The sequence below is a fragment of the Mytilus galloprovincialis genome, chromosome 11, assembly GCF_965363235.1.
Source record: "Mytilus galloprovincialis chromosome 11, xbMytGall1.hap1.1, whole genome shotgun sequence".
Taxonomy (NCBI): Eukaryota; Metazoa; Mollusca; class Bivalvia; order Mytilida; family Mytilidae; genus Mytilus; species Mytilus galloprovincialis.
In genome coordinates, this window is record NC_134848.1 from 66,396,795 (window position 1) to 66,420,673 (window position 23,879).

The following is a 23,879-nucleotide window of genomic DNA, read 5'->3' on the forward strand; positions in this document are numbered from 1 at the left end:
ATGCATTGTGGTTGAGTTCATTGTGTCGATTGGTCAGTTTTTGCAAGGCCATATTGGCCTTGTGTTTTGGAAATTACTATGCAAATATATTCTGACGTCAGAAAATCTAGAGTTCTCGACCTGTTAATGGACAGGTAAGAATTCAAGTATATATTATATTTCTAGGTAGTTTAAAACAGGTTTTCCAAAGCTACATACAAGTTTCGTGCAATACAATGTAACTGTTAACTGCAGATTAAATTGCGCCAATATATGTGCCCGTAGACCAGTCAAAAGACCATTGCTGACTCGTAGGCATCGTCAAGCTTGACATCAGTGGTCACATGGTAAATTAGACTATGAGACAGTGGCGTTAAGTCCATTAGTCTGACGAGAGCAGATTCCTTCACATCGTATTGACGAGCGCATGCGCGTATGGCGTCCTCGGATTATTTAATAAAGGAAACAGCACATCCTTGACAGTTGGGGATGCTTTTTCATTAGACTGCAAGATGAACCTTTATGTTCTAGATGGGACTATGAAGGGTTAAAAATATCGCGATAACACCATCCGGGATATCGTTGTGTTACATTTTGACAATCACAATCTTGCAACTAGACCAATATTCATTGTCGATAATGGTAGGCCACACAGAGCACGCATTGTTTCAGAGTATATACGTCAGGAGGTAATTGACACTATTCCATGGCCATAAATGTCACTGGTTATGTATCCCATTGAGCATGTCTTGGATGATATTGGTCGAAAAATCAGCAACTGGGTACAAGCTAGTAAGAATTAACAGGAATTACCAGCAGCCTTGATTGAAGAATGGCAAAGAAGTCCCGTTCGAATATTAGTTCAAAGCATTAGCAGACGAATGAATGAACTTTTCCGGAAGCATGGAGGCTACACTCGCTATTGACCTAAGTTGTACTTTAATGTATTCACAAATTGTCACTCTCAAGTTTGAAAAGAATTGTGTGCATAGTGCAGAGCAAATTTTTCAAAAACTTCAGTATCAGTTGAAACTTTATCTTGTATTTAATTTTGCCATTTTTCAACCATTTGCACAAATTGAAATAGTCAAAAATTCAATTATTATAAAATCAGTCCAAACTTTTACTTTTCAATGGATGTTTTATATGTTATCTTATAAAAACACAAATTCCGTTCATTGTATCGATATTTCACTTAGTTATGAATTCAGTAAAAAAAAATATTTTGGAAAATTATCAGGTGTTGCTTAACTTTTTTGCGAGGTGTATAGCAGAGGAAACTGGTATGAATTTTGACACCTTGAAAACATATTCCTCAGAAAAGATAACTAAAAATATATGAGAACAAATACAATTAAAATTGAAGCATTTTTTTGAAAAAAAAACTAGTAAATGATTAATTATCAGATATTAAGGATAACAACAAACTCACTAATTATAAACATGTAAAAATTAATAAAACAGAAGAAAACTATTTAACTTGCTCAAAACTTGAAGTCAGAAAACTGATAACAAAATTTAGATTAAGTGACCATAATTTACTAATAGAAAAAAAGTAAAATTTCCTAAATACTAGAATCATGTTTGTCAGGTAGAAGGGTTTCAAAATTAGTTAATATCTAAAGGATTGTCGTTTGTTTTAAGCCTGTTAAAACATTCGTTTGTGTTGAGAGTATTATGATATGTATAAAAACCAATGTAAATTATTTCAGCATAACAACATAACTTATTAGAAGTAACTTGAGTGTTAAAACTTAGTTAATAAATACAGAAGAGGACAATATGACATTTGTATGAAAATTGCAATCTCTTTAATCTATTCTACAGAATTTGAAGTCCCAACTGAAGATTTTACACTCACGGATATTTAAACTATCACTTGACTCTAGATAAAAAAAAAATACAAAGATAAAGATACGTTACATATAATGTTTTTAATGTACAGTTAAAATGGATTGAATGATTTATTATTTAGAACAGGACCTTTAACTGTCACCTAGACGTGCTTTTCAAATACATTTTGTTTAATATGAAAAGATGAGGAAATGTAGGTAGACATTCTTTAATGTATTGTTACATCTATTGAAAACAACAAAGTACATGAACATAGATTGCATAGTATAGGCATCGTAATTGAAAACAACATTTTATAAATCATAGAAACTTTTTTTAGGATGAAAGGGGGCTAAAAACTAGGATTAGTTTGTTCTGTGCCTAACTTTTCTTGAATTCAATCTAATAAATATACACATTATAGTAGATGCCTAAATTGTAGGAGGCATGCTGTAGTAAATTCGTTCATTGTCTTGGTGACCTTATGTTTTGTGAATAAAGTAAAAATGTTCGTGGATATTTGATTTCATTTAGTTACACTTCTTTATTTGAATATTATGAGACTTTTATGAATTGAATACTCCTTTTGTGTAAAAGCATTGATCGAAGTACAATTGTATATAGCGCGGAAACGCTTCATACCAAAAATGTGTGCGCGGTCAACGCTTTAACAACCCTTACTAAATTACCGAAAGAAGTATTCAATATTTTAATTGCATTTTTTTCACATTGATCATGAAACCTGATTACTATCAAGTTTTTCTTTTATTTGCTTGTGCAAGTTATTGTGGAAACGTGTGTCATCATGAAGATTAATTTCAAAATGACGCGTAATTGCTGGTACATATACAATATAGCCAATTGAAATAACGTATTATAATAAAACATACATCAAGTGTAACTAAGAAGTATAAATGCAGACACATTGATATAAAATATCAATTCTGAAGATCAATTTTAACTTAAATTTAAATATAATAAAGTAAAAAAGGTATTAATAAGGTTTGAAGTTTATTATAAAAGACTGTTTATGTTTCAGTAACAAAGAAACAAGGCTCAAAATAAAAAATAAATAATTATGAATGTTAACCATATCATACTACGGAAGCCGTAAGGGGACACACAAAAAAATAAGAAAATACTTTTTTTTAATTCGAGATCACGATAAAACATTACCGTTTTACCGAGTTCTCGATAAAAAAATATATCGTTATCTCGATAAAACAAAATTGTTATATCGAGATCTCGGATTATTATATCGTTTTCTCGATTTATTAAATTTATTAAATCGAGATATCGGATTATTATATCGTTATCTCGATTTATTAAAACGAGATCTCGGATTATTAAATCGTTATCTCGGTTAAATATATCGAGATCTCGATAAAAACATATCTTTATCTCGATAAAACGAAACTGTATTTCTGAATTCGTCATTTTGATTTTATCTAACAAATAATCAAATTAATATGAGAAAACAAAGTTCATAGCACTCTTTAAAATTTTTAACTTAATTCATTCATTTATTTAGTTTCGGAGAATAAACTAGTGGATTTCCCAAACTATTTTTAACAGAAATTCCTTGGTTCAAAGTATGGACGACCTGAATACCAAACAATATATATAAATATTAAGATACTCAACGTTATCTTATTTTAGTTCACGTTACCTTTGCTGTTCTTCATCCCATATATATTATTATATAACATGTCCATTGTGTCGCAATGATCATTAGAGTGGTTACGGAGGACCTAAATAGAGGCAACAGTAGTATACCGCTGTTCAAAACTCATAAATCCATAGACAAAAAACAAAATCGGGGTAACAAACTAAAACCGAGGGAAACGCATTAAATATAAGAGGAGAACAACGACATAACACCGAAACGTAACACACACAGAAACGGACCAAGCATCAGACAAAACACCACGAGAATAACAAATATAACATGAAAACCAAATACATGAATTTGGGATAGACAAGTACCGTGCCACGTCTTATCTCAATTTCTCAAAAATAAGAGATAACACAAACGACTCAACGTTAAAATGCAACACACACAGAAACGGACAATAATATAACAATGGCCATCTTCCTGACTTGGTACAGGACACTTTTAAAGGGGAATAAAAGTGGTGGGTTGAACCTGGTTTTGTGGCATGCCAAACCTCGCACTTTAATGGCAAAGTTAAATATAACATTGAAATGACAACATAATATTACAGGACTATAATACAAATTAATAGAACATATTAGACAAAGAAAAACATGATTAATAGATAACAAAAAACATCAGGTTTAAAATTCAATACGCCAAAATCGCGCCTTGTCCACACAAGACTTACAAGTGACGCCTAACGTGACGGTACCCAAATTGCACCTATTTTGACAGTTTTTTCATCTACGTTTTTTTATGATGAAAACAAAAATGTCCATTCTGTGTTTATTTTGTAGCCCTATCCTTCTTTATAATAAAGGTACACCAATTTGATTTTTATTCCATATGAAATCATAGAAAAATTGGTCTAAACTGACCTCCAAACCATCAATGATTCTGAAATGAGGAGTACCCAAATTGCTTCCATGCTTAAATTCACATAGTCAAAAGTCTAATAACAGAGCTTTTGTTTAATTTCTTTAAATATTTTGAACAATTGGATATTAGTCCATGCTATTCCAAACAGTAAATTTTATCAAATGAATATGAAAGAGATATACATAAAGAAACTGAAGTATTAACTAATTACAGAAAACTAAACCCGAATACATAACGCCCAGATATAAAAGATCGAAAGTGAAAAAGGTACAAAGTTGTACAGCACTGAAGATAAAAAGTTGAAAAGGTTTTGCCAAATACGGCATTGTTTTTATGCCCGGGATAAGAACATCCTTATTATATAGAACAATTCATGCTATTGCAAACAGTAAATTTTAACAAATGAATATGAAAGAGATATACATAATGAAACTGAAGTATTAACTAATTACAGAAAACTAAACCCGAATACATAATGCTATTAAAGTTTAACACAGAATAGACACACCCGAATCAGTCCAGGCGTCAACGTAATTAAAAAAATGTGACGTCACATACGATGGCGAAAAGGCACAAACGTTATGCCACATTTGAATTTATGAAATTTAGAAACAGCATGACGTCACATATGAAAAACTATCAAAGTGAGATAGAATTAGGATTGATTTAAGATTATATTAGAACTAAATACTGATAATTCATTTAAACAAAATGCATATTGCAATACTTATTAATAACAATTAACTGTAATATATATATGTCCAGTGTGTTATGAATCCAACTTCAAACGTAAATAATCGTACAAAAATTAATATAATTAATAAAGGCGGTGATTAATTTTTCTATCCGTAACACCTAAATATGATAAAAAGACATCAACACATTTGACAAAATCCGATGAGAATTACAAATATAACATTAAACATGTAAACTAAATACATGAATTTGGGATCAACAAGTACAGAAACACGTCTTATAGTAATGCGAATTCACATTCAGCAAAACAGTCACAATCGGGAATAAGTCACGTTTGGTAATTAAAAGATTAGACGACATAATGACAAACCACAATCTACCATGTGATAAAAATGTCCTTAGCTAGTTTGGTTAAAGAGACATCATATGGATCCACCAATTCGTGATGGTGTCCATAAAATTTACGGAGTGCCAAAATACGAGTGAAAATTGAAAAATAGCCAATTTGAATAATGGAATGGATATTTTGAATATTCGAATAGACTGTTGCAACAATTCAGCTCCTAATTCCAAATATACATTATACCTCATTCGAAAGCTTAAAAATATACCATTTTAGCCCTCTTTCTTTAAGCTTTGAAGTAGTGTATAAAGGGACCGAAGGGTCTGTGTTACTATTCTAATAGGCGTTGTGGAACATATTGACTATATGTCTTTTATTCTCTATAAATAAGCTTTCGAATGAAGTATAAGGTATGTATGTTATTAGGGGCTAAAGGGTCGTAGCAGTCCATTCATTTATTTAAAATTCGCTATTTCTTAATTTTCACGAGTAACCCCACTAATGGTAATTGCGGCACAATGGACATGTTATATCTAAAAGTATGGGTTAAGAACAGCAAACGTAACATAAAAATAAAAAAAAAGATAATGTTGAGTATTTTAATATTTTAAATTATATATATGTTTTGGTATTCAGGTCGTCTATACATTGAACCAAGGAATTTCTGTTTTCCGTATAATACTAATGATTTGGGAAGAAGACATGAATTTATTAATTTTTATCTTATTAGGGTATTTTAGAAGATTTTAGTGAATAAAGATATAAACAGATAACGAACTCGGATTTTGCAAGGTCTGTTTAATTGCATATTGTAGGTTCAAAATAAATATTAATCATCCTGTCTACCTGTATCAGAATGAGTTTTTGTGTATCGAATTAGTCAATCAAATGATTTACTTTTGTTTTACTTTCAATGTTGACATTCTTCTCCTTTAAATAACTGAACTTCATAAAAATTCATACGCAATTCATCCCCAGTTAAATGAAGGTCATATGATTACAGATTCAATGGGGTCAATTGTGGTCTATACAAACGACCTTTGTAATAATAAAATGATAAACACATTTTACATTTGATTTTATATATCATTAAATTTCTTTTTTATAAAAAATGTTGAAAGCTGTGACTCGTAAATATTTTAATTGCTTTACAATTGAAGGCAGGATTATTCCTATAATATAACACAAAATACAATATAGGGGCCTCATTATTTTCATTCAACCTTAACGTTGTGATAAAACACAATATTATTTTGTTCTTTGGTGTCATTTAAACTACACATATACATTTCCTTTGAATATTATTCAATCACGATTGACCTTGAAAGAACTGTTAGTTAATTTATTTGTGATAACAAATTCGAGTGTTTTAAAAATATGACTAAAATGGACTTTGAAACAAAAACAGGTAAGGACATTTTTCTGAGATAAATCATATATGCCTGAAGAATTGTGTTGACAAGCTTTGTTTTATAAATAAATAAATTGATCTAAAAAACAGCGTACACACATATTGATGTTGAATCAACTATAAATGATAACTGACGAATTGAAATAACCAGATTCGCGGTCTTCATCAAACTGATAATGAAGACTAAAACATCTTTTCTCTTAAATACACTGCTTGCCATAAATGTTTATATATAAATCCCGTCCATGTCGCCTTATGTATACATAACAAACTCTTTCTTAACTGAACTTTGTTTTTTTGTGTGTCACAATATAAGTACTGAAACATATATATGAACGCAATCTCAGGTTCCATGTCACAAAATGACCAATGAATGTCAAATAATGAAGCATCATCAATATCAATGAAGTTGAAGCAAGGATACAGTTATAACACAGATATTCATAATGAAGATATTTTAAAAACACAAGATTATTTAAAAAAGGATGCCTAAAAAATGTTTTACATTCAGTTCGATATTTGAGTATTATCGTTTTAGATTTGTTAGAACGGTAAAGGGACAGCACTGATTAACTCTGTCGGTAACTAAATACAATTTAAAGAGAAATAAGTGTATGTTTGTTCGCGTGTCCGCGTTCATGATGTCACATCAATAATTTCTAGAGAAAACAAAATGTCTATTTGTTTTTATAATTCTCTATCAAAATAGCTGGTTTAAAATAAGTTTTACTTTCTTGGAAATCATGGATTAAATTGATGTGTATAGTGCATATTGATATAACAGGTAAATTGTTATAGACTTTTAATTGCTTACAGAGATATTTACGACAACAATGTCTAAGGAAATGGAAATAACTGGGATCACATGTTACTGACTAATCACATGTAGGTATTTGTAGATATGCAAGTAATTTAAAATTTCTTTTTAATCAAAACATAGAATGAAAACAATACAGATCCACAAAAAAATCAAAACAGAAAAACATTTTCAAATGGCAAAATTGAAAGCTCAATCACATCAAACAAATTAAAAACAGTTGTCGTAGTCTTGACATGGTAAAGACGTATGTGGTAAATGGTTGAATAACACTTGTTGTATAGCTAGCTTAAACTTTCAGTTGTACGTTATAGAAAAACAAACTTTTAAAGATATGTATAAATTATCCATAACACACAGTACCTACAGAATAAAAACATACAATATGCAAAGGGAAAGGGCTTTTATGGCTGTCTCAAAGTCTGAAATATTGAATATTTTTGTTTTGTTATGTTTTAAGTTATTGGAAACACAATCAATCATTACTGTAGAAATAAAATCAAAGTACTGAAGTAATGAACATCGGATGACCGCAAGTTCTTGTGGATGGTCAAAAGCACTTGTCAATGAAAAAAATCACATCTCGCAACCTGAAAGTGAGGTTAATGTACAGAGATATATGTTTTCGGAGATAATTCGTGCGTGAATGATGAATAAATGACAGAAAATTCAACCTCACCGTAATAACTATGTTGCAGTGATACAAATCAATATACACTGGTTTGTTGTTAATATTATACTATATTAACCGTTACATTCATATATACTTTTTATCTATTTGTATGTCATTTCATTCTACTATTCTAATAATAGTGCAGTGCAAGTGCATGGCGGACACTCTTCTGTAAAAAACTTGATTTTTCTAAAAGATTGGATATGAGTAGGCATTCATATTTTCCCGCTAAAACCATTACAGAGTTACCAGTCCCTGCCGAAATTATCGCAAAATTTCTTGAGATATTCTTCCGCATGCTTTCACAAATGTTTTTGGTACGTGTGCATAGATATTATCAATGATTTTTTACTTATCTAACGACAACACATTTTCATAAGAGAGGGACAAAAGATACCAAAGGGACAGTCAAACTCATAATTCGAAAATAAGCTGACAACGCCATGGGTAAAAATGAAAAAGACAAACCGACAAACAATAGTACACATTACACAACATAGAAAACTGAAGAATAAACAACACGAACCCCACCAAAAACTAGGGGTGATCTCAGGTGCTCCGGAAGGGTAAGCAGATCCTGCTCCACATGTGGCACACGTCATGGTGCTTATGTGATAACAAATCCGGTAAATAGTCTAATTCGGTAGGTCACATTCATGAAAGGGAAGGGGATTGTAGTTACGACGTAAGGAACATATCCGATATCATTTGTGAAACGGTTATTCTTTAAACAAAAATATTTTCATGAGTATTCATTGAAGAGATGTATTTTTAACAATCGATAAGAAATGTTAGTTTGCACTAGTTAATATCTGGGTATTTTTCATGTGTGAAGATCGGTTAAAAACCCAAAACGACAGTTACGTGTGCAAATTTTAGGCGATAGCAATACATCGGAATGACCTCACGGTTCTCGATGTAAAAAAAATAAAATACTTTGTCGTTTACGTGATACATCTTAGAACAAGTTTTTTTTAAACGACCATTTAATATAAATAATTCGATGTCAATATAAAAATAATATTAATATATAACTCAAAAATTCCAAATATATACTGTTCACTTTTACTATTTAATAAGAATGATAAATTGCTATTGACAGTTACAAAAAGTAGCTGCCGGTTTCATATGATAGTAACTTCAACAAGATACCGACAAATACTTAGGGTAATTAAGTTCGGCTGAATATTTCGATGTAACTAATTTTCCAAACTAATGCGAAAGACTCCTTAGTAATTTTGGAATAATAGCAAAACATAGCAATCAGAACACAATTTAAATGGAATCCCAAGAACAAGTGGATTTACAATAAAAATACCAAGCTCCAAGGTAAAGTTGCATGTTGGTGGTCCGTTGTCGTGCTCAATACTCGATACCTGATGGTCATTTTGTGTATCATCAGTCATAGTTGTCGGTCATTTACACGGATAGTATTTTAAACATATGTGTAATGTGCGTGCACTGTTTTATATTGATACACTTTGTGTGTCAATATTCCGGATGCCGTACATAATTGGAAAAATATCAAGCAATGCACCCGCTATTGAAATAAATAGAGCTGGTAATAATGATTGATTGATGCCAAAGAGTTTATATCCTTACTACAGTGATGATGTTTGAAGTTTTATATATAATGTATGTATTGGTAAATTCCAAATTTAAGAATGATGTATTGTATCATTTGGTAAATGATGTCCTTCAAGTATTATGTTTGTTGACTTTACATGTATATTGTTTAAGATGACATTAAAATATAATACCCATTTAAACATGTTGTGTGAGTGTTTATACAATAAATATATCGTGTACTTCTATATTTCAGTGCAAGCTAAATTAAATTATGGATGACTGGAATGAGGTAAAAATGGTACAGGTTATTGCTTTATGAGATATAATTACCAATGAGACATGTTTTTCATCACAGGGCTTGAATGCCAGTAATGATAGGCCATCATACACACAATTCATACCTATCAGCAATAAATGGCATGCTATGACATTATGAGCTCTTATAAAAACCTCGGTATGACAAAATGTGAAACAACTCATGTCAGACAATTCACAAGTATAGTTAGAATTTGACGTATTAAATTAGATTTTGTGGTATTATAATGAGCTGGTTCTTCATATAAACCGTTTAACACACAACCTAATATTTGTCCCCCGACCAGAATCTTGTCCAAAAAGGCTTTCTGTAACACAGGTGGAAGTAAATCAAACAATCATATTCAACAAAAAAACCCATTACAAAATGATTATACATAGTTTATATTGTTATACATAGATTATATTATTATCACATTGAACAATGAAAACACATTTGAAGGAGTATCCAAATGTTCAACATGAGAGTTAAAATAAAAACTTAAAAAATAAGAATGTGTCCAAAGTACACGGATGCCCCACTCGCACTATCATTTTCCATGTTTTATGGACTTTGAAATTGGGTAAATATCTAATTTGGCATTAAAATTAGAAAGATTATACTATAGGGAACATGTGTACTAAGTTTCAAGTTGATTGGACTTCAATTTCATCAAAAACTACCTTGACCAAAAACTTTAACCTGAAGCGGGACGAACGAACGAACGAACGAACAGACGGACGGACGGACGAACGAACGAACGGAGCCACAGACCAGAAAACATAATGCCCCTCTACTATCGTAGGTGGGGCATAAAAAAACATCAACAGTAAAGTTGGAAAGGAAATTTATTTCTAATAATATGTTTTAAGTGATATTTCATTCATGAAAAAATGACAAAGCTACTGTATAAAAAATCTAAAATATTCTTGTAGAAACTGTTTTGGGCAGTGAAGCTAGGAAAAGTCACACACGTGAAGAACCTAATAGCAGAAGGTGCATCAGTGCATTATAAAAAAAGTTATTTTGTAAGTTACTCCGACATTTCTTTATTTAAAAAAAAGGAAACATTATCTGTTACCATTTAAAGTAATCACAAACATTTTTAAAACGAGACATGAAACGCATATTTATGGATTTGTGCCATATTTTATTCAATATTATCATCAATCTTAGGAATTATGTTCCCCATTGCTGCATGGTTGGTTATTCTTTTGAAAGAAACAAGACAGTACAAAAATACTTTAAAAATTGGCATTTTCTTGACTCTTCAATGTAAAAGATCAAACCCTGATTATTTCAAAGTGGCAATCGTATAACATTTAGCAGTGAAATTGTCTTGCTTGCTCCGTATATCGTTGTCACGGCAATTTCAAATTCAATTATGTTTAATATTTACCAATAACTACCAAACCTTAAATCATTGAAAGTTAAGTGATTTTGAGATGACAATACATAAACTGCATTACCGCATAGTAAGCTATAAAAGTCCCCTAAATGACAAATAAGGAATAATTCTGAGAATAGTAATAGCCAAATGTATTTCAAAAAAATAAACGAAAAACAAATACGATATACATTAGAAAACGAAAACCACTGAAATACAGTCTCCTTACTTTGGACATACTCGTATATAACGGAGTTAACCATGTTTACTCGCGTCATGCACATACTACAGGTTAAAATCTTGTTAATATATACAATGCAATTTCCCATAGGAACTCCATTTGCGGCTAAAACTGAGACACTTTTATTATGAAGTTTCTTCAAAAATTATATCCCAGAACGAAAAGATGCTATTCACTACTATTTTATAAAAAGGTCAAAATATTGGGCTGTGTGTCATATTTTTAACATTAATAAGTCCTGAAATTTTCAGATTTCAAACTGATACTAAAATTGTGTACTATCCCTACCTTCACTTTGAAATGCTTGAGACCTCCTTATATTGAACTTTTCGGCGTTTCTTTGTTTTATATACTGGTAACATTCCCAATCCTATTGCTATGAAATGAAACACAGAGATCGTATCTTGGAACCAGTACGTTAGCAAATCAACATATAAATGACTATTATGTATCAGCCCCATAAAAGACGTAGTCTTACAAAGTGCAACATACACGATCACTTTAAACATAAGTATGGTTTTGTTTCGTTTGAAATACATTTCCTACGGTTATAAACCAAATTTTTAACCAACATACTTGTATTTATGGAAGAATTAGTTGTAAATGTAAATAACTGTGTGTTCACTAAATCCGTGACTCAATAATTTGCCAGTTATACATAGACATACAAAAGCAAACAGGACGAATCAGACACCAACAGAAACAATAAGGTCCAAAGAAAGTAAATCAACGACATAAAACAAACACTTGTTCATTCTGTCGTTCATTTCGTGAAGTGGTTCGTGTGTAAAACTAAAAATATAAATAAATCTAGAAATGGACAGTTATGGTTGTTGATAATAGATTTATTTAAGAAAAGTCCCTTTTGGTAAATTTTGACAGTACTTTTGACCATGTTTTGACTTTCAAAAGAAAATAAATACCATCAAGGTAAGTGTTTTCGAATTTAACAATACACTCAAATTTTGGTTTGTCTCTATTTGTTTTGCCGTTAACTGTAATAGCAGTTACCGACCAAGTTTTGTATTAAAGGGTCTTAGATGTGCCAATAGGGATATCTGCTGACAATGCAACTTATTGCCGAAACTCACATAATTGTTGCCTTGGATAACATGATGATTTTTTCATGATTTTTGGGGTTCTCGTTAATCGATACAGAACGACTCAACACATCTTTTGATTGAATGATACAATGGTTTATAAGTTTTTAAAGGTTTTTTAATATTCAAATATTCATTAATTCAGACATTTTTCAATATATGACAAGTTTTGCATACCCCCTCTCAAACAAAAAAACCCGGAAATTTCTTATTTAGTCTTTAAAAAATGCCCGAAATCATAATCCACAATGCCTTTTAACATAAAAATGGTAGCATACGCTATAAGTTTATTACTTTGGGATATTATCAAAAATATTTTGTTAATATTGAACAAAAGGGTTAAACATGCTACACTGAGGATGTAGTAATCAGTATCCTTGAGTTTCTTATAGACAACATATTTGTTAAATTTGGAGGTAGACTTTTTCAACAAATTGTCGGCATTCCTGTGGAAACGAACTTTGCGCCTCTCCTTGTAGACCTCTTCTTATTTTCATAAGCATTGGAATTTCGTTAGACACTTGTCAAAAACCAGAAGATCAAAAAAGCAAAATTATTTGATTAATTTCAGATATATTGATGATGTTCTTTCCATTAACAATCCGAACTTTTCTGAATGGAAACCATGGATATATTCCCAAGAACTAGAAATTAAAGACACGGCTTCCTCCGCCTCATTTTTCGACTTATACCTCGAATTTGACATACACAGTCATCTCAATACCAGAATCTATAACAAATGAGACGATTTTAATTTTAAAATCACCAATTTCCCCCACCTTAGTAGCAATATACCAACGTTAGGCACTCTGTCCGCTAAAGTAACGTCGTAATGTTACGATCTGCCGATCTGACACGTCATACAATATTTAGTTCTGTATTACCACTTGTTATCGCAATTGCAAATAGAATTACTGGGTTGAGTTAGAAATAAATTAGATAGAAAAATAAATGAATATTTAAAAAATATTTGCATGGTATTATATTTATTGATATACAATAAATGAAATTTGCGTCCTGTCAAACAAAACGGTAATTTTTAGACGACGTTACATTTTTCGTTTATTTTATCGGAACAGACTTTATTTTATTACGCTGGCGCGTCATCTATAAACAACGGATATTTATAGCAGAAGACTCATTGTGATGGAAAAGTTTCAGAGATTGTACTGTCTGATGCTCCTATCGTTCGGTAGGTAAATAAAGTAGCCCTGTACGTTTAAAATGTAAAAGGTTATCTTTCTCTCGAAAACGTACGTAAATAAATTGGAGCTTTGGAGAACACACTTTAGAACTTCGTTGAAATTATCCCAAAATTTTAGCTGGATCTGGCTTTCTAATCATCATTTGCACAGCGCGAACCAGACAAACTATAGATGTTGATACTTTTTTCGGAATTAGTCGACAACGTTGTGAAATACTTTGTAACGTTTCTTCCTTTGACGATTTGTGTAATTCCGTGAAAATGAAAGGCATTTTTGTTGCCCAAATTGTAAAGGTCTGTAAACAACCATCGCAAAAAGTATGGCAGCCCGGCACCAAAAAAGCCGTGTATGTTTTATATTTATTACTTTTGATTGTTAAAAGTAATAATAAACACTTACGCCAAATTAAAACAGCATACTCTATGTAACATCTGATTGAAACGGAGACCCGAGTTGTTTGTCAGACTGTCTATTTGTATCACGAGAAACTATAGTCAGTTTCTTTTTTTAACTTTCACTTTACTGTCTTTAGACTCAGGGATGTGTGTTATATTTAGGCGAATCACCAGAGTTGAGGCAGTGATGATCAGTGATTGTTGGACCTCACACCACAACACTCTGCAGTTAAATATGCCACCTTCCTTTTGCTATATAATTCTGATAGAACTACCAACAAAAAATATAAAAAAAAAATGAACAAATATTTTGAAGGTATTTGTTTTTTGCTTTAGGAAAACAGTATCATTAGACTCAGATTTAACACAGCTGTATTTTTTAATAAATTTGTTTTCATGAAGTGCTCTCCTTTTTGATAATATAAACAAGTATTTTTTGTTCTTATATTAGATGAATCGCTGAGATTAAAGAATACATATTTAAAAAACATGTGCACTTTTAAAAAGAGATCTAAAAAAAAAAACCACAAAATTAAAAAAAAATGACCAAATACACAAAGATACTGCTACAGACAAATAATACTTTATTTAATGTATAATGATACATTAATGATTTATCAATAAGTCAGTAGATAATAGTAGTATGATAATTAGACACGAACAGCAATCCAACAAATATATAGCTCTCTGCAAGTAAAAGAAAGGCCAAGTTTTAATATGTTTTAACAAGAAAATTCGGACTTTTAGATTTTTTTGTTATTACATATGCTTTAAATCTTGAGATAAAATTATTATATTTTCTGTTTAGATTTAATACCAGCCGCTGTAAAAAAAAACCCACACAAGATTGAAGAAGTAAGAAAATATGACAGCTATTTGATTTTTCAATTATTTGTAAGTAATACTATGCTTTATATAAACATTTTTGTCAATACATGTATCGAATATTTATTATATTAAAAGCAAGTCCCCGAGTGCAAAACACAGAACATTTAAAGGTGTCCAAATTTTAATTATTCTGTCACATGTGTGATTTATGTCAATGGGTAATTGGTGTTTAACGCCACTTTCAGCATTATGTACTATTTCATAGTAGTTTTTTTTATTGGTTGAGTTAGAAAATAATGCTTGTAGAGAACCAAGATCCAAGATAGTAAAACTGACAAGCTAAATTAATATTGTAGTCAAACTGAAAGGCTTAATGTGTGCTTTGAAATTCAAAACCTTTGTGTTGACAGGATAGTGATAGAGACGTTATTTACTTAAGACCATTCAGCCACTGAAACCAATTTCAATGAAACAGTAACACAACAATATGGCATAGAAAAACATACAGTCTTTATCTACAGCACAAGTTAAAATAAAAATTGCGGAGTTTCCGTTTTCTTACTTTAGTTTGCCTCAATCAAACGAATAGGTGCAAAATGCTTATTACCACAAAACACAGATCATGTTTAAAATTGGGTGGCGTCACTTTTACCATTCATGACTTATGTTCTTTTATAAATGAAACAATTACTTAATCTGTTGGCTTGATTCTCTTCCTCTTGTTTGCTTCAACTAAGTTTTATGAAATTTATACACAATGCTTATAATTACAAAAGGGCCTTAATGAAATTAATCCTGCATCTGTATGCGGAAGTTGACTGGTGCATATTGTTACAGGCAGGGTATTTAAGGCCCCAAAACACATTCTCAATTTATTTAAACAATGTTCATTTTCAAGAATAGCCTAGTATAGAAAACCCTCCTGTCTGAAAAATGCCTTCAATATATTTTTTCAAATCAACTTTGAATTAATTTGAACAATTTACTAAAGTGAAGAAAGTTTTCTATTTTCACAAATACAATGTATACTGATCCCCAATTTGAAAAAAAAAAACAAAACTAGTCTGAATACTCAGGTTTTTTCCTTTTTTTCCCCCATTTTTTAATTACAACAAGGTAGTGGTCTAAAATTAAAAAAAAATAATCTGACTAATCGTGTCAAAAAACTAAATATTTTTTTTGTGCTTTGAACGTACAATATTTTTGACTAAGAAAAAAAAAACCTAAAATTTATATGCCCCACTTACGATAGAAAAGGGTCTGTTTGTCTGCTTGTAAGATTGTCTGTCCCTTTTCAGTTTAAAGTTTTTGGTCAAGGTAGTTTTTGATGAAATTGAAGTCCAATCAATTTGAAATATAGTTTACATGTTCCTTATGATAACTATGATCTTTCTAATTTTTATATGGTTATTGCCCGTCCTTTTTGTGACCTGTATATGAGAACACACACAATCATGCATATAAAAAAACTCATATACTTTTTTGAAAGTCATTTGATACATATGAATTATTTCACTTGAGTATTTTATTTATTTTTGAATAAGAATGGAGAATTACCATGACCTAGTTAACTAGGCTCTACTGATATGATAGATATTCTGATGTCTAACTTGGAGATCTCGATTACGTTGGAAAATGTATCAGGTAGATGGTTATTCATACATATCATGAAACAAATATGTTATGGAGAAAACATTGAAATTAGTCATATGTTGTTGAAACAGCAACAGAACAACATGATCATATAATCAAAATTTAAAACAATTTGATGGTTATATTTAAATAAATAACTTGAAATGGCCTAAACAATTACAAAGTAGATAAAATATAGAAAAGAAATGGGGAATGTGTCAAAGCGACAACAAACCGACCATAGAGCAGACAACATCCGAAGGACACCAATTGGTCTTCAATGTAGAGAGAAACTCCCACACCCGGAGGCATCCGTCACCTGTATTCATGTATGTTGTTGAATTATGCTGAAAGTATTTACTAGTTCATTTGACTGGAAAAAACTGATCAATATTTCCTGTTTTACATAACAGACTAGACAAATTGCAAGATAGCAAATATGGAAGAGTCAAAGTTGAAATAACATTAAATTTATGAAAACAGCTAACACCTACTCATATTTTTTTTAATCCAATTGATATTTGTTATTTTGATTTTAAAGTACCAGTAAGTTTTAGATATTTATATATAGAAACAGCACACATTAATTTCAACTATTTTATTTTTTGTATTTTGTGTTATTTTTCAGATGTAGTAGTAGAAGAAACAACAGTGAAAAAAGAATGAGAGTCATCATTTTAATAAACATTTAACTTAAAATTGAAATAAATCTAATTTTTCTTTATTATGTATTTCAAATATGAGCATTGGGATAAACTTTAATGAGACAGCAAGCCAGCAGCACAATCAAAATAGCTATTTGGAGGTCTACGTTAACTGCATGCAAAAGTGAAATTTGTGGTTTTTCAATATAAACTAAATCGTAAGTTATCAACTATTTGAGGCTTTGGTGCAACTTGCACAGTTTCAGATTTATAGCTTCAGAACTTGGTCATGAAAGATTTATTTATTCCACATTTAAGATGAATATATCAGTTTATCACATATTTGTTACGAATACGTTGGGTTTTGCATATGCAATAACCTCAAAATTGCCCGGGGCAAAAAAGAGCATATTGATATTGTGCCCTGATTCCAAATGACGTCACGTCATTGCGTCCTTAACGACACTGTTGTGATACAAAATTTCAGATTTTACCTGTTATGTTTCATTAAATTGTAATAATTGAACTTTCTGTCTCAATTCTGCAGAATTTAAATATGTGATAAATAGATTATAACATGTCTTTCCAATGTTGGCCCTGGTATCATCCCTCGACCCATATCGGCCCTCGGCTAAAGCCTCGAGACCGATATGGGAGTCTCGGGATGATACCAGGGCCAATATGGAAAAGGCCATGTTATAATCTATACATACAAAGAAGGAGATGTGGTATAATTGCCAATATGACAACTGATTTTATATGTTTTGAAATATCTCCTTTTCTTGTATCGTTATGTCTTTCGTCCACTTCATATTGATTTCCCTCTATGTAATTATATTGGATTCGATGGTGACTGAGTGATATTACATTATGCAAGTCATTTTTCTTTAATTTCTTGTATGTTTTGATTAAATAGTATTCTTTTAAAGAGTCATTGCATTTAAAATGATATTCATTGCTCCGAAGTATGAAATATTGTTATTTTCTGAACTTCAGTTTTTGCTGATATATGATGTTGGGCTACTGCCACAACCTTGTTCATGCTCTTTACTGCCCTGAAACAATCTAATAATTATTCAACAGTGATTCATTATATGTATTAGAAATTACTTAGGTATATAAAAAGGGCAATATGCCAATTATTTAGTCTTATTGCTATATGACCGAAAAGAGCAGATTCCTCCACAGAAGAAAATGCGCCAATAGGGAGATAATGTCACAAAAAAACAAAAAAACTGCCGTACCGATGACAAGAAATAATGTCATTTTTATAAGTATGCTTCAAATTGATGTACACAAATAATCATCATCTGTTAGATTAGTGAACGCTGCAGAGTCACTAGCTACGTCACCTGCATATTGGATATACATTTACCAACTTCATCGATATTCGAGAGCTTGCAACTCCCACTCAGACTTTGTTAAACGTCTCCAATGTCTGATCAAAAAGTTGATGAACCAGGGGTATATCAAAGAACATCTCGTCCTTTTTCTAAAGAAGTTCATCGGAAGATACAAAGACCTTGTAGAAGAATATTCGATATCAACTTCACACATAACACATGATGGTTTATGTATAGATTCTGCGTACTGACGTTTTTTCATCTTGATAACGTGTTATATTGTTCTTTTATCGGTCTATGTTTTATTATTAATATTACTTTTACTGTTTGGTCTGTTTTTTTGTTATATCCATTTGAGGTGGTGCGGTACTTACACATCCTGTCAATGTGTTGTTTGTATTATCTCTCATGTTTGCTGGTGTGGTTTGTGACGTTTTGAGTTTTTTTGGTACACATGATGTGACTCTGTACTTTTAAAGATCCCGCCTTTATGTTAATTGATCTATTATACTGCCATAATGTTATTGTTCTATTATAGTTTTAAAAATACTTTGAACGACAAAATTATTGTACTCGCGTACTGGTATTAACCATATGTGCATTCTTATAAATCTAAAGAACTTCGGGTTAATTTCAAATCTCGGTTTTATTTCCGAAATTAGTTTTAACAAAAATTTTGAATATACTTTGAACGACAAAATTATTTTATATTGACGTTAACACTCTGACGCCAAACACTCGACTCTTAGCAATGAATATGGTTGTTTTATATTTAATAGATGCTTTTTGTGCGTCTTTGTTATATATTTGTTTATTTTTTTCGAATTGAGATTGTGCCACAGTGATGACTGCTGTACCCTTGTTTTGACAATTTTACCTGTTATGTTTCTTTTGATAACGCATAGTTGTCAATATAATGAAAAATGACTGTCATACAAATGAGAGGTTAAACGCTATATAACCAGGTTAAATCCACCATTTTCCACAGTTGAAAATGCCGGTACCAAGTCAGGAATATGACAGTTTTTGTCTATTTGTTTGATGCGTTCTGGCATTTGATTTTGCCATTTGATAAGGGACTTTCCGTTTCGAATTTTTTTCGGAGTTCAGTATTTTTGCAATTTTTCTTTTTTCCTTAGGATACCATATATTTATACATTATAATTAATACTCACTGTACATGTACGTAATATGAACACATTGTTGACGTCCAACTGCGTCATTCTGATGCAATATATTATTCGTTTCTGAAATGAATTTTACGTACAGTCTACTTCAAAGGCTGTGATTTATTTTCTGTTTGTAATATTCGAATGGTTTGCCTAGAGAAACAACATTTAAATAGCGATGTGAATGTGTTGCATCGATTTATAATGTATGTGTGCTTGACATACAAAAATATAACTACTCAAAATGATTTTCATATACAATTAAAAACTTATTATATCAAAACTATTGCATTCATCGCACGGATAAAACATATGAGGACGTAAAGGTTAACATATTTTTTTAAAGAAGAATTTAAAATAGAATGATGAAATTTCATCCAGATAAAAAAAATTGTATATAGAATGTACACAATTTTATGAAGTTAATCAATATATATTTATATTTGCGTCTTATATTTGAAACTGTTGCTATTAGGATTTTTTTTTAGAAAATACCAGTAGGTGCGTGTATATGTAAATAAAGGCAACAGTAGTATATCGCTGTTCAAAACTCATAAATCCATGGACAAAAAACCTAATCGAGGTACAAACTAAAAATGAGTGAAACGCATTAAATATAGGAGGAGAACAACGACACAACATTAAAATGTAACACACACAGAAACGGACTAAGCATTATACAAAATTTAGATAATTACCTTGACACGTCTTATAGTAATGTAAATTCACACTCAAAAATAAGAGAAAACAAACGACACAACGGAAACACAACGTTAAAATGTAACACACACAGAAACGAACTATAATATAACAATGACCATATTCCTGACTTGGTACAGAAAAAAGTAAAATCACAAAAATACTGAACTTAGAGGAAAATCATTTCGGAAAGTCAATAATCACATGGCAAAATCAAAAAACAAAACGCATCAAAAATCAAGAATGGACAAGAACAGGACATTTTTAAAGGAAAGATGGTTGGTTGAACCTGGTTTTGTGGCATGCCAAACCTCCCTCTTTTATGGCTATGTGAAATATAAAATTTAAATGACAACACAACATTACAGGACTACAATATAAATAAATAGAAGAACATAATTGACAAAGAAACACACGAATAATAGCTAACAAAGGCAACAAGTTTAAAATTTTAATACGTCAGAATAGCATTTTCTCCACACATAGTTTTCATTCTTAATCGGGTTAGTAAATTGCCAATATGAATCGCCACGTATGCGACTGAAAGGAGGACAACAAAAAGACTGAAAGGAGGACAAATTATCTGTAAAAATAATTTTGTTAACGGCAAATTATAATGGGTCATGTTAAATGTGCAATAAAGAAACAACTCAGCATTTGGCAAAAATGTTAAGTGTTGATATATTATTGAATCGCTAAAAAAGAAAAGTTTAAGCTCCTTCAATTAACCTATGATTGTTTTAATTTGGAATATGTGCCTTGTGGTTGTTTCTTAATATATTTACATAGCCCAATGGCTGCTTTATAAGTTGCTTAGGTTGTAATTTATAAAGTTTAATTTTAATTATAGAATGGAGTATCGCTTCTTCGTGTTGCCAAGGACAAAGCAATCATTGAAATTTTAATTGAGAAAGGGATAAATGTTAACAGCTTAGATGTTAATGTGAGTAAATGGTATCGTATCTAAACATTATTGTATGATTAAATAATCATAATTAGAAGTATTCTCCTCTTTTTATTAAACATATTAAGACATATATAAGTGTGCTAAAGTGTGTATGTGTCTCTGTGTGGATATTATACCGTGTTATCATGGGAGTTTTCTACTTATAGTGAAAAAAGGTCATCAAAATACTTTGTCATTGAATTATGGTGTTATGGAGGTGCAGATATTATGTAACTTACGATCGCTTTGAATTCGATTCTGAGCTTTGCTGCAATGAGAAATATTTATTGAATGACTGTCTCAGAGATGCATTTACCAAACCAGATAAAAGTTACCTACATATTTACATATCTTCATGTCCCAATTGACCAGGAGCTTGTTATTAATTGTTTACTGTCTGATTTTGCTGTTAAAGCGGTTTTTTTAGTCTTATCTGTATTTTCTTGCTTAAATCTATTACAAATTTTGTTGGGACTGTTTGATACTTACTGTACAGCATGGATATGAAGATCTCATAGAAGTTTCCAACCATGAAATAAAACGTTTTTTAAGTTGTGATGAATTATTGTTTTAAGCCTAGTTCTCATATACGCTAAAGTGTACCAGTGGCGTTGACCACAAGAAAATCGTGAAAAAACGTTAACCAAATTTTGCTCCTAAAAGAGTTCATATGCACTTCAAGCCAGACGCAATTTACATGTGACAGACGGTCAAATCAACAGAACAGGTATTCAAAGTTTTAAACTTACCTGTAAAATTGAACATACCAATCTTACCTTGTAAAATATATATCAGGGCTATGTGTTTTTTTTTGTATACTGGACATAATTCAATACATCGAAAAAAACAACGTTTCTTAGAAAATATAACTATTTTAAACGAAAATAATAACCTATAAAACAAAAATATTTGGTTCATAATCAAACTAAACAGACCGACAAATAAATAACAATTATAATGATGCTCAAAATCTCTGCTACAAATAAGGTTTATGAGCCAGAAAAAAAATTACGTGTTTGCAATACTGACTTCTGGAAGCTTCCGTCTCATTTGATTAAAAATAGAAACGTAAGCACTGACTAAAAAATAGTTTCAGCTGTCAATGTTACTTGTATATCTGTATCACAAATCATTTACAAAAAAGGTAAAAAAATAAATAAACGAGAACACCGAATGCTAATCTCATTTAAAAAAAGGACTGTCCATAAAACTGACAAAAATAAAATAAATTAGAATAAAAAAAAACCGAAACAATCATGTCATCAATAATGACAATACAAAAGAATGATAATAAGAACAACAATAATAATAATACCTATACTCATACTTGTGATAGTATTAATAATAATAATAATAATAATAATAATAATAACATAGGGTTTATATTGCATGATTTTTCCCAAAAATTCATGCAATAACCCTTTTATTGTATAGCAATATAGTATTTGAAGGTAAACATTGGTTTAAAGTAAGATTTTGTCGTTGATGACGTCATGACTTTTGAAGATTTATTGCACTAGTGCAATATTATAACTTATCGTACGCTCACTTTAGTTACTTCTTGTGGGAAATATTATATTGGTATGCAATAATAATAATAATAATAATAATAATAATAATAATAGTAATAATGATAAAACTTACTTATACTCTAAAGGGATCGACTCACCTTCACAATGCAATAAACGATGGAAATGATGAACTTACACATGTTTTGATCAAACACAAAGCTAATGTGAATGCCGAGAACAAGGCAAGTACTTATTTAACATAGTTAAGAAAACAAGAACACTTCAGAAGCTACATGAAAATTCAACGACGCATGACAAAACTACAAAATAAAAAAGCACATAAATATAAACAAAAATATACTTTGAACCCCACATATTCTATTGGTGACTATGAGTTATTTATATCCTGCCAATAACATCGACACGATAATTAAGGAATAAATCGGTACACAATTTCTTGCTATTATGTAAATTTGTTTGTTTTTTAGCAAGGTCAAACACCACTACATATAGTAAATACAGCAGAAATTGCAAATATTTTAATTCAGAACGGCGCCAATATGAACAGCTTAGATTTCAGTGTGAGTATATACAAACATTTGATAGTTGTTTGGTTGTATATATGAT

At 30.7% G+C, this 23,879-nt stretch overlaps 1 protein-coding gene across 1 annotated transcript; it reads left to right on the plus strand.

The window, feature by feature from the left end:
* The first annotated feature begins 1,918 nt into the window (after nt 1-1,918).
* LOC143050871 (uncharacterized) lies at nt 1,919-23,515 on the plus strand. Its single transcript, XM_076223977.1, has 6 exons — nt 1,919-2,026; nt 7,615-7,683; nt 10,111-10,146; nt 11,088-11,180; nt 21,646-21,738; nt 23,399-23,515. Exons 3-6 carry the CDS (start codon nt 10,129-10,131, stop codon nt 23,513-23,515), a joined length of 321 nt encoding a protein of 106 aa, XP_076080092.1. The 5' UTR covers nt 1,919-2,026; nt 7,615-7,683; nt 10,111-10,128.
* Nucleotides 23,516-23,879: the final 364 nt, after the last annotated feature.